General features: G+C 44.9%; 1 protein-coding gene across 2 annotated transcripts in view; it reads right to left on the bottom strand.

The window, feature by feature from the left end:
- Window positions 1-276: 276 nt before the first annotated feature.
- The window catches only part of LOC127391168 (ubiquinol-cytochrome-c reductase complex assembly factor 1), a 48,752-nt gene continuing 35,713 nt past the window's right edge, over window positions 277-13,315 (bottom strand). For both annotated transcript variants that reach the window (XM_051633532.1, XM_051633533.1), the window contains 3 exons: window positions 6,549-6,626; window positions 5,014-5,127; window positions 277-1,584 (listed from right to left, as the gene is read on the bottom strand). In XM_051633532.1, the coding sequence (XP_051489492.1) occupies window positions 1,450-1,584; window positions 5,014-5,127; window positions 6,549-6,626 (327 nt within the window). In that variant the 3' untranslated portion in view covers window positions 277-1,449. The remainder of the gene's footprint in view (window positions 1,585-5,013; window positions 5,128-6,548; window positions 6,627-13,315) is intronic.

Genomic DNA, 13,315 nt, shown 5'->3' with positions numbered 1-13,315 from the left:
AAAAAATAACAAAATGCCTTTTTTATACACAGAAGGTTCCCTGAGAGAAGATTAACAACAAAAAAAAATATGCAAGCCAGTGTTTGGGAGCCTGTATCCTGTATCCTGCTGCTCTTCTCCCAGGGAGGGGATGTCAAATATTCCCCTACACACACCGTGTGAAGAAAGCAACTTCAGAAGGAGGAACAGTCACAGCCAGGCACAGCCAAGACTTTCACCAGATTAAGGATTACAAATTAAGGATTACAAATTAAGGATTAATTTCACACATGAAGCTTGACTTTTGTGCAATGGTTTTATTAGGAATAAATCCTGATATGACAAGGCTTGATCTTATCAAAAGCGCACACGGCACAGAACATACACACCCGGCTGACCCCGACTGACATGGATTTATTGACTAGGATTTTAGACAGGAGAGAAATGAAAACTGTTTTTGTTACTGACCTGGGAATAGCCTGGTGAACCATCCACCCACACAGCACACCTCAGCCCCTGCTGATCTCATCAGCAGAGCTCCTGCTCCCATAATTACTGTGTTGGCATAACCTGCCTGCGCAGCCAGACACAGTTTTCCCTGGGGTTGACAGGGCTTGTCACAAAGCCCTGGACCACTGCTCTGGGGGTGGGGGACAGCACAGTCCTGTCTCCCTAAGAGCCACAGACAGAAACTGGGATCTTCTTTTCATAAAGAAATTCTTAGACCACAACTCTAGAAGGAACACAGAAGGATCAGCAAGGCAGATGGAAACACGGAGCACTGGGAGGCAGCTTCTGGTGACAGCCCAGCTATGTTTGGGGCTTTGTTCTCATGACGATGGTGACAGTCACAGAGGATTGATTACTGGGGACTGCACATGATTCTTTGCATCCTCCCATCCTTGTGCAACAGAGCAGAGTTCCTAAAACGGATTTTCACAGAAAACCCTTCAGAATCTGTTAAAGCAATGCTTGACTCCACTAAAGCAAAAACGGACCGTTCCATTTTCAGATCAGGCTTTGAAAATACATTAAATCTAATATGCAAAGCTCACATTTGCATTCACAACCACTCAGGGAGCAGAGGACACGGCTGTGTCTCTATGTAGCAGCTCTTCAAACGAGGCAAAGGACAGAAACATCTTCTTGAGAGAATTCTAAGTCACGGTAAAATACCTGGTTTCCTAAAGACAGAAGGCAGGGCTTTCCATTTGTCAGCAAGGACCACTCAGTGCCTGAAAAAGGACAGAGGTTCTCAAACCAAGCAGCATTTATTTGTGGGTGACTCTTCAGAAGAGCGTGGCTGTCCGATCTGCTCCTGAGTCACCACTGATAGGACACCTAATTAAATCTTTCCTCTCCACCAGCAGATTTTCCTCCCTGACCCCTTGGCCTCAGCCCAGTTCCATTCCAGGCATGCTTCCCAAGCTGATCTGGCAAGCTGATAGAAGAGCCAAGGTGCCAGCAGGCTCAGAGTCCTTCGTCATTGTAGACCGGGGCGGGCGGCCTGAGGATGCTGCGGGCGTCGGCCTCCACCAGCGGCCGCCAGCTCACCTCGCCCGTCAGCAGCAGCTCCTCCCCGCTCAGCGTGTCCAGGTGCTGCACCTGCAAGGACAGGGTGTCACTGAGAGCCATCCCACCACCCCTTCACGCTCACAGCATCACAGAATGTCAGGAGTTGGAAGGGATCTCTGGAGATCATTGAGTCCAACCCCCCTGCCAGAGCAGGATCCCCCAGGGCAGGTCACACAGGAACACGTCCAGGTGGGTCTGGAAAGTCTCCAGAGAAGGAGACTCCACAGCCTCTCTGGGCAGCCTGTCCCAGGGCTCTGTCACCCTCACAGGAAAGAAGTTCTTCCTCATCTTGAGGTGGAACTTCCTGGGCTCCAGTTTGAATCCATTGCCCCTTGTCCCATCACAGGCACCACTGAACAGAGACTGGCCCCTCCTTCTTGACACCCACCCCTCAGATATTTGTAAACACTGATAACATCCCCTCTCAGTCTTCTCCAGCCTGAACAGCCCCAGGTCTCTCAGCCTTTCCTCACCAGGCAGGTGTTCCAGTCCTTTCATCATCCTCGTGGCCTCCCTTGGACTCTCTCTAGTCTGTCCCTGTCCCTCTTGAACTGGGGAGCCCAGAACTGGACACAACACTCCCGATGTGGTATTACCAGGACAGTAGTAGGGTAGAAGGGAAGAACCTCCTTTGACCTGCTGGCCATTCAGCTTCCTCAAGAGCTACACAAACATCTGGCTTCCAAAAAAACAGCGAAACAGGGAGATTTTAGCACACTTTGCCATTTGTGTGACGTAGATCTCAAAAGATAATTTAGGACTCCTTAAGCATCATGGAAAGACCAGGAGATAAGGATCTGCAGATCCACTGGAGTTAACTGCAGAAGGTCTTCTGCTAACTGCTTAGTTAATGTCTCCTCTGAATGTTTGGCAACAGGACAAAGAAGAGCCACACAAAGCTAACATGAGTAATTTCTCCTCCCAGAAGTTACTTCAGATGACACACTGCTAGTGCCATCATCTACATGGAGTGTTCTCATAAAAGTGGTTTCACACAGACCAAGGCTTCTCACTACAAAAAAAAGCCTGACCAGCAGGGAACACCTGAGGTTTATAACATAAAAACACGAGCTGGAGGGTGTGTAGCAACAGGACAAGGGACAATGGCCTTAAACTAGAGCAGGGTGGATTCAGACTGGGTATCAGGAAGAACTTCATTACTATGAGGGTCGTGAAGCACTGGAACAGGTTGCCCAGAGAGGTGGTGGAGGCTCCATTCCATGAGACATTCAAGGTCAGGCTCTGAGCAACCTGATCTAGGTACAGAGGTCCCTGCTCACTGCAGGGGGCTGGACTGGGTGACCTTTAAAGGTCCCTTCCAACCCCACATGTTCTGTGATTCCATGATTCTAAAACCCTTGTCACACCCCATAGGGTTAACCTGCTGCCACAAGATGCTGCAAACATGGTAGGGGGTGGGGGGAAATTCCATCAGGGGTGAGTAAAAGACATATCCACCACCTCTGGCTCAGGAAGTCTGTGGAGGCAGCAGATTGCTAGGAGAGTTGACCAGAGAAATAGTAGACATGCTTGCCCTATTACTATATTCTTCTCTGGCATCCACTAACAGCCACTGTTAAAGACAGGATCAGCAAGAAGTGGTGGGAAAGGCCTCGTACACAATGCATCCTGGAAACCAAAGGTAATTTGACAAGGAGTTTCTCAGCAGAGGGAAGAACACACCAATGGCCACGGAGGGTCAGACCAAAGAGCCACCGAAGCACAATATCCTGTTTCCAGCAGTCACCAACAGCAGATTCCCCTGGAGGAATCAAATACAATGCTTGCATACTATGTTACTTTCCTTGTTTATTTTCCCTCCCTCTCAAAATTTCTTAGGTTGGGGATTTTGAGCGTGAAGTGGTTGTTGTGGGTTTAACAGACCTGCACATACTTCTCTTCCATAAACCCTGCCAGTGGCTTTGGAGCCCATGTGCAGCTGGAGCATCCCAACCAACCTGTGGCAAAGTTACATCCCCACAATCCTGTAGCAGTGACCAGCCTTTCCCTGCTCACCCTCACGTGCCTTCAGGATTTCCCAGAGCTGCCCCACATTCTGTCTCAGCTGTTTTTCAAGCAGGGAATCCTACTCATTGCTAATCAAGGAGCTGTTTCATCTCACCCTTACTGCTCATCTCTGAACATTCTTAATTTGATTTTTGTTTTTCTCGATGGCCAGAGCCCAAAGCACACACATTATTCAAGATCACAAAGGTGCCACGGATTTAAAAAGTGGCATGGCAATGCTATTTTATTCTGTATTCCTTCCTTGGTAGTTCTGAGCATTTGTTTTACTTTATTTAAACACTACAGGGCGCTGAGCTGACGTTTTGATAATACAATTCTAACTTCAAGGAGTCATTCCTGTGTGGTAAGTTTAGAGCTCATCAATATCTATGTAAAGCTGGGACTGTTTTTCTCAAGTGCAGAGTTGTCTACAGGAATGAGCTGTCTCTGCAGAAGCTGTGCCAACTCCTCCCCAACGTGCCACATCTATCTGTGTGATCACTCTGCCCTCATCAACTGCTGAAAGGTCCTGTCCCATCCTTTTTCTGAATGCACAGAAGTACAAGTTGTAAACTTTCCTACAGCCACACTGATGTTAAGCATCAGGAACCTTAAGCATTAAATTAAGTCTGTCCCTCCTGAGAATCCCTCTAGCATTCCAAAATGCATTCCAAAAGTAGCCTCAGTCCCTTACAAAGTCCAGCCTTTATGGCCCATACCATCTTCTCAGACACACACAGAAATATTGTCTCTCCAAATCTCTGCCTGGTCCTGAATGTAGCACTGGGAACATTGCAGAGAATGCTGTGGTGGAGGTTCTGGTTGGTCTCCAGTTCCCTGTCCAGCAGCCTACACTTCTTCCAGAACCTCTTCATCCTCTTCCTGTCTTTGATACCCACCTGGACTACATCCTACCGAATTTCCTAAAAAACTGGTTCACAAACCACCTAAGGGTTGAGAGGACAAACACCACTTTACATTGTTTCCTCCAGGAAAGGAATAAAAATAGCTGTTAGGTAACAACAGAAAGCAGCAATAAATTAATTCTGGAAAACAAAACCTTTTACCGCTTTCCCAGAGAGACCATCAGGAGATTTTCAAGCTCTGGGTGCTATTTCGGTATGAAGAGGATCCCAACTCTGCAACATCAACTGTAACTCTACAAGTTGCAGCCCATTCCTGACACATTTTGTCAAGCCCCACCAGAGCACAGGCCCAGGAAAGGATCAGCACAATTACCTGCAGTATTCCCTGAGCTTCTCTGCAGCAACATCCCATCGAACCGCAGTATCTGCCAGTTTTTGTATTTTAACCTTTTTCTCCTAACTACTGAATATAAACCTCAGTGATATTTATGAGAACTGAGCTACACAGTCTGCAAGCAATGAAAATAAAACTGCAATACTCCAGAGAAGGGAATGAAGGGCAGCCACACCACGAGCTGCAGGGTACCTGCTTGCGCACGTATTCTACGAGTAACTCCAGGTGCCGAGGGTCCTCACAGTTCCTGTTAAAAAGGTTTCTCCAAAGAGCTGCTGCCAGAACGTGATCATCAGACAAGATTCCCTGTGGAAGTACAGAGGGGGATTAAAAACTGCACGTGGAGAGGGTCTGAACACAAGACAACCACATTGCTCTACTTGGCAGCTGACAATATTGGCCGTCTCAAAGCCCACAGCTGCCGTGGGCTGCACACACAAAGAGGCACCAAACCCACTCTTTCCCAGAATGGAAAAACAACCCTGGCTTTAAATTAATTTACAGAGCAGCCTATAACAAGTATTCTGGCCAGTTAATTTGGAAAAATACCTGGGTGAGTGTATTCCTAATGCAGGAGCTGATAATTGCATTTCTGTGTTATGAAATCTTCACCATAAAAATTCTGGCCTTGCAGAGAAGACAGAACCACCTCACAGAACTGTGAGAAGCCCGTGACATTTGGAAAAGAAAAATTAAAGGATATTTAATACAATGTTGTAGAAATGTAGTCAGGACTTTGCTATTTTGCTTTCCTTTTCTATTTTTTCATTGTAAATGAGAAGGGGAGAGCTCCTCATCATCAAGTACTGTCTAGATTTTTCCAGTTAAATCTAATATTAAATTTGGCTTATATGAGAATCACATCCATGAGTGCTTTTTTGTCTAAATTCTCTCATTTTTATTGTCTTTTTAGCTTACGTGGTGTTACCACCATAGTCTCATAACTCCTGTGTTCTGCTGGCACATTTGCCAAAGGCAAGAGAGGACTTTAAAATATTCAGCTAAAACTGAAAAAGGTCAACATTTGGCTTTAATTTAACTAGATATTTTGCTTCCAAAAAGAGTGTCAACAAAAAGAGAAAAGAAAAAAGACAGACTGACACAGGCAGACACGTCCTGGCTATACTTAAAACTAGATTAAAGACTTGCATGCATAACAGTGTCCACAACTCCATGAAGTTTACTTTTATAAGTTATTAATAATGCAAATCATTGCAAAAAATAATACCACCACCATCTGAGGAGCAACACCCACCAGAGCAAAAAGAATCACTACTAAAGGAGATGATGTAATTGTATTTTCTTCTAGAAAGTCCTGCAGACACTTGTGCACAGGGGTGCTTTTGCCTGCCCGTATTAATTAGCTACTTCCTATAAATACCCTCTCCCACAAACTCCCTGTAAATACTCTCTTTGATTTCAAAGTATAGCTGAGTACATTGGGAGTCAGAGGGAGGAAAGGATTGATTGATGGTCAAGCAGTACAAAGAACAACCCTCCTTCCACGTCTCATGGTTTTACATCAATATGTTGTGTGCTTTCTTTTTTCTTAGCAGCACTTCAATCCCAGGCACAAGATGATCACAGGAACTCAGAACTCTGCTTCCATGACACAACATTTCTCCAAAGAGATGTACAGCAAAGGTTTCACTCATCTGGAGTATTCTGTGTTCATGAATTCAATGGTCTATTTGTTCTTGCATGTGGACTGAAAACACCCTTCTTACCTCATCATATCCAAACAGAGCTGCATAAAAGTTTTCTACCATGGTTCTCATGTCTTCCTTTAGGACAACAGAATTAATCTGAAAAATAAACCAGAAAACGATCTGTACAGGCTCTGATGAGGAAGTGATGAGAAAACATCATCAGTTTCACACTCAGTAGGCAAAACAGAAACGGTGCCCTGGCCCAAAAGGGTTGGATTTGGCTGGAATGATGTCAGTGCAGTCAGACGTTTCAGAACAACAGGTAACACAGCTCTGTCAACCCTGTGCACAAATGACAGTGTTACTCAAAGAGGTGAGTGGCAGAAGAATCCTCAGCCAAGAACACTGTCATTCAGCTCCACGAGTGGAGAAACAGCACAGCTGGGGGAGGGGTGAGGGCAAAGCTGTCCTCTCCGTGCCAGCCCAGGCCAAGACAATGATGACTTCTCTGCATTTTAACTGTGAAGCAGGTTTTCCAGGCCTTGGCTCACACAGGTCTTTTAGAAGCTTGGAGGTTTTTCAACTTTTTTTCTACAGCACGGACTCCAGAGCTGGAGGTGCCATTCCAGTAAAGGTTCTGTGATGCTAAAGACAGAGGCACCATCCCTACCCGTACTCCTCACTTACTTGTCAATGTTGACTTTCTCAGGAATCACACAAATTCTCACTAGAAGCTCAGACTTACTCTGTTTTGACTATGACTAAGAGCTTGTGATGATCCAGCTACTTCCCCCTATGCTGTAAGTGTGACTCAGTCCAAGTTCCACTCTGACATTTAACTAAATTTAACAGTTGGTTAAATATTTGGTGGTTTGGCTGAAGCCACCCATTGGCTTGTAGAACTGACCTCATGTGAGCTTAAGACAGAACCAAAAGGATCAGCTGCTAGGTCCAGAGCAGTGGCTGGGACACCTCACAGAATAGTCAGAGTTGGAAGGGACCTCTAGAGATCATCTAGTCCAACTGCCACCCCAGTAAAGCAGCGTTGCCTGGAACACTTTACGCAGGGCTGCATCTCCAGGGGGGTTTGAATGTCTCCAGAGAAGGAGACTCCACAGCCTCCCTGGGCAGCCTGTCCCAGGGCTCTGTCACCCTCACAGGAAAGAAGTTTTTCCTTGTATTTCCATGGCACTTCCCATGTTCCAGCTGTGCCTGTTGCCCCTCATGCTGTCCCTGGGAACTACTGAACAGAGTCTGGCTCCATCCTCCTTTCATGCATCACATGCGTCTCCCTCACCCAAACTCTTTATTCCTTTTACCTGTACTTTTTATTTCTTTCAACAAATTTTTTTAACAAAGAGCCCCTGTCCTGAGGGCTAAGCTGCACTTGTTGGTAAATATTAGTCTTTGTATTGGCTCTCACAAGAGCTCCAAGAGACACCAGGCTTTTATTTTCCACAGCTCTTGCACAGAACATCAGTGTAAGTAACAGGAATAACTCTCTTCCTACCTGCACACCAGCACCACACTCGTGTAGCAGCCTGCATCCTGGAGACAGGCTTCACAAAAAGAAAGTGCAAAGAGGACTGCAGAGTGGGGCATCAGTTCTGCCAGGGAATAAGCCCTGCTGCCTTTGATGTACAGCTCATGCCAGGCTAAAGAAAAGCTGTGAGAACTCACACAGCTAAAATCTTCACACTCATGACAGTGTGAGCCCCACGGCCTGAGGGCTTTCGTAGCATCCTTAAGAGTCTTTGGTGATGATGCAAGAGCTTTTCTATCAAAATATGAACTGGCTTTTGCCACTCTAGCAAATCCCAGTTCAAATATTCTTCCATTAACCCATTATCTTTTTCATGTGTTGATTTTTATAGAAACACATACAGTGCAAACACCAGGAAAATTCCTTTTATGTCAGTTACTCTTATTTTTCCATTAATATAAACTATTAAAATTCATGCAGATATTTTATAGGCTATCAAGATTTGGAGACTGGTTATTACTGAATGTTTAAAAAAAGAACTAAACATAAGAAATCAGAGGGTTAAATGATGACTGCAACTTCTGTAATGACTTAATTAAATTTTTATTGAGTACATAAACTATGATGTCATTTCTACCCAACCATGCTCAAACTTTCTGTGCATGTCAGAGATCGTGGTTTTTCTCAATAGAACATACTTCTAAATAAGCTGCACTTCTACAGCTCTAATAAGGGGGAGCAGGTCTCATGTAACACACTCAATAAATTATCCTTCCATTTTAAACAAACAAATTCCATGAGTTATTATATATTTGCCACGCACTTTTTATGACATAATAAAAATGTTACCTCAAGGATTACTTAACACATACTACAAATGTTACAGCAGGCAACTGCAAGGGGCAAAGAAAACAAATAGCCCCATTACAGAGACAAGTCCTGGACTATACATCCCTAGGGAAGCAGCTTTCTATACTAAAAACAAAGAGCAGCAGCTTTAAGTTAGCAAGAAACAGACTGATGAAGGAGATAACCAAGTTAAACAAACACAGCAATAAATACATCTTAGAAGACAAGCAGTTTAAAATATAAAATATGACTTTGGGGATGGAGCAGTATCTTAGGCAATAAAATAACATGTAAAGGAATATTGCAGTTTCTGAAGACTGCAACCAGCATTGCTTTAGTACAAACATTGTAGGGAAAAAAATCCCTTATAAAACAAGAAACTCATGTCAATCCAAATCAGCATTTGTTGGAAACGCTTCCTCGTTTTAAAGTTTGCACACAGGTCCCTTCCAACTCAAACCACTCTATGATTCTAGCATGTTCTTACCACTGGCAAGTTTCAAGACCTGGTTGGTCATGATTCTGTTGACTCTTCCACAGGTTATTATTAAGAAGAAAAACTGCTGGACAATTCCAAGAGAGCAATTGCTAGTAAGAAGAAAGAAAATCTGTAACATCTGGAGCTGTTTTAGGGCCTTAGCCCCTTTGCCTTCTTTGGAACAGCCCCTTGCAGAGCTGTGACCAGGATAATTTTACATCCCATCGACTAAACTGACACACAGAACTACCTTAGTCCAAAACAAGGAACACATTTTTGGTCCATCTCTCATATTTACAAGACCTAGGCAAAAAGGAAATGTACAGCTGATGAATCTTCTTACTACCTCTCACAGCTTTTCAATGCCGACCCCAAGCCCCCCATGTTCTGTATCCAAAGCAGCAACCACCTCCTGCACTGTCACTGCTGCTCTGCAGTGAGAAACCTCAGTGGGAGCAGCACGTGCTGCTCAACAGCCACTGAGGCTTTCCTGCTCCATCAGCCAATTCACACCAAGTCCCAGTTTAGGTTTTGGATTTTAACAGAATTTCTAGGAAAGCAAGCACACAGTTTTATTGTATATGCTGGACATGTATGAAAATGGGAGGTGATTCTCCCCCACCACCCTGCTCTTGTGAGACCCCACCTGGAATACTGTGTCCAGTTCTGGAGCCCCCAAGATAAGAAGGACATGGAGCTTCTTGAGCTAGTCCAGAGGAGGGTGATAAAAATGATCAGAGGGCTGGAGCACCTCCCCTATGAAAACAGGCTGAAGAAGTGGGGTTGTTCAGCCTGGAGGCTCCAAAGTGACCTTACAGCAGCTTTCCAACACCTGAAGGGGGCTACAAGAAAGCTGGGGCAGGACTTTCTGCATGGGCATGTAGCATGAGGACAAGGGGCAATGGTTTATAACTTGAACAGGGGAGATTTAGATTAGATATTAGGAGGAAATTCTTTACTATGAGGGTGGTGAGACACTGGAACAGGTTGCCCATGGAGGTCATGGAAGCCCCATCCCTGGCAGTGTTCAAGGCCAGGCTGGATGGGGCTCTAAGCAACCTTATCTAGTGGTAGGTGGCCCTGCCTGTGCAGGGGGGTTGGATCTATATGATCTTTAAGGTCCCTTCCAACCCAACCCTTTCTATGATTCTGTGCTATCTTCTGAATGGGCCCAGGTTTTAAAGTGAGAGCTGCCATAAGATCAGTCCATATTCATGCCTTATGTTGGATGGAGACCATTCTGTCCTAAGGGATCTCCTCGTCAGCCCCACTTGCCACGTTTTGGTCTACACTGCAGAGAAGTCTCAGCGTGCACAAACTGGAAAAGCTGCTCCAGCTCCAACACCCCCTACCTGCTAAGAGGCACAGAGCCCACGGGGTCAGCCTGGAACCAGAGCAGAGTCAGCATCAGCCCCATGGAGCAGGGTCAGCATCAGCCCCATGGAGCAGGGATGCTGGATCATCAACTGTTGCACTCGACAAATGTGCTCCTGTCAGAGCCCACTAAGTGCTGGTGCAGACACAGCTGTGATGTCCACGGGCCAGACTATTTGAGAGCACTTGAACAGGAGGTTCTCTCTGTTAGGGCTCTTGCCAGCACGTGTTGCACCCTTAGGCTACTTGAACACATTAATCCATCCATAGACTATAAAGCCAGAAGGGACACCTCTAACTGCACCTTAAGTGCTAGTCATGGAATTTCATGCAGCAATTCCTCTCTTTAGGCCTTAAGTTATGGTTGAACTAGATTTTTTTATGAAGAGATGTCAGCCAGAAGAAATGGTTAGATCATAGAACCTGACCCTCTGCATATCACAGGCCATTACACTTCCCCGAGTTCCCTCTGTACTCAGCTCAGTAAGTTGTGTTTGGCTAAGGCCTATCACCCTCACAGCTGAACATGTGTATCTCATTTCATATTTGAATTTTCTGGCTGAAGTTTCCACCTCCTCATTCTCATTATGCCACTCCTGCTGGAATAAAAAGCCTCTTCTGTACAATGTATTTGCTCATGTACCTGCACACAGCAGATGTGCCAGCACAGTCACCTTTTCAAACTCAGATGAGGCTCTTTGAGGTGATGTTTACACAAGGTGCACTGATAAACTACACCACTGGCACACTCCTGGGCTGGGCCAAGCTGTAACAGCAAATGTTTTATGCTGATACAGGAAAAATTAATCGACTTCTTGTGCAAACAAGTTGCACAGGTATGAGTACACTTTTATTGCCATGACTGAATCTGCTTTGGATACTTCTGCTGGTCACACTGCCAGAAGTATCAATCAACTCCTATTGACACTTTTAATTACCAGAGCATTCAAGATCAGCAGAAGTTCCTGAAGGAGATACAGGACAAATCTTTCATGAGAAAAAATGTGACTCTTCAGACGTTTTGGTTTTTTAATGCACCTTCTGCCAAGTTGCATTTGGAAAGAAGGATTTATAATATACAGTTTACACTAGTTGTAAATAACATGTAACCACATACAGTTTACATAGGAGCTTTTTAAGTGTTTGCTGCCCTTCTAATAAACACACAGGACATTAAATGGGAAACCCTGCATGCAGCCCTTTTAGTTCCTCCAATAACCTAACTAGGCTGAAAATGACTGAGACTGTACCTAGGAGCAAAAAGACTAAATTAGTAAAACAGATAAAAAGTATCTGGTAGCAGGGGGGCCAGAAAGGCCAATTTCTTCAAGCAATCTCACATAGTTGTGAAATGACAAAGATATTGCAGAAATTATTTTTCCAATCTTCATTTTCTGAGTCTTTTATTAACCACTCTGTTACTTTTGTCTGCAAACTAGCTTAGTGGCTTGTAATTAGCTACAGCTGTGAGACCCCATATGCTTTAAAATATTAACTTACCTGATGAATTCTCTAATTTTCTAATAAAATTTGTAATGCACCTCAGTAGATAGTAAACTTAGGAGAACAGTTTCTAAAGCCTTCTTCAATGTTCAGTGACAACCCCCCTCAGTACTGTATTAACCCAGACAAAACCTGACTGGCAGATTGTATCAGAACCAGTTCCTGCCAGAATCCATAAAAACATGTAAATGGAAAAAGTTTCTGCATGCTCTGCTACCTTCATAAGAATTGCATCATCATCCATAACACTCCTTAGAGTATGTTTACTTCAAGCAGAGGCAGAAAAGCAAGTTATACAACATTATCTACATGTTTCAGCAAAAAGAGGGTCACCCCAAGCTGTCTAGTGTCAAGAAAACAAGACATTTTGGAAACTTTTAATTTGGAAACTCTGCCACACTAAGGATTAAAGATGCAAAGGAGATCACAGCACAATCCTAATTGTATTAAATCTATGGGGGCTTAGTCCAAATTCCTTTTTCTCTGTAGCATGTGGCTGGCAGAGTTCATTGACAGCCTCTCAAGAGGAGGGACCAGAGGTTGAACCGTGGTATCTGTGCCTCATTGTGTTGGTCTCTGTAAGGGTCAGGAGCTGCAGAGGGTTTCTCCTGTAATGCCTCTTTTAAAAAACTATTGCTAAAACTGGTAACTGATCAGGACCATAGAATCATAGACTGGTTTGGGTTGGAAGGGACCTTAAAGATCATCCAGTTCCAACCCCTCCTGCATGGGCAGGGACACCTCCCACCAGCCCAGGCTGCTCCAAGCCCCATCCAACCTGCCCTTCAACACTGCCAGGGATGGGGCAGCCACAGCTTCCCTGGGCAACCTGGGCCAGGCTCTCACCACCCTCACAGCAAAGAATTTTCTCTTCATGTCCAATCTAAATCTCCCTCCTCCAGTTTTGATCCATCCCCCCTTGTCCTCTCCCTCCCTGCCCTTGTCTCAAGCCCCTCCCCAGCTTTCCTGGAGCCCCTTCAGGCACTGGAAGGTGCTCTCAGGTCTCCCTGGAGCCTTCTCTTCTCCAGGCTGAACAACCCCAGCTCTCTTAGCCTGTCTCCACCTAACAAGGCACCATGCCTTCAACAGCAGCCAGATACAATGAGAAAAGTAAACAGACCACAAGCTGATCTCTGCTCCTCCAATTACTCTCCCAAC

This window comes from Apus apus, chromosome 15 (genome assembly GCF_020740795.1).
Source record: "Apus apus isolate bApuApu2 chromosome 15, bApuApu2.pri.cur, whole genome shotgun sequence".
NCBI classification, from domain to species: Eukaryota; Metazoa; Chordata; class Aves; order Apodiformes; family Apodidae; genus Apus; species Apus apus.
Note: the sequence above shows the minus strand (reverse complement) of the source record. Positions and strands in the feature narration are given on the sequence as shown.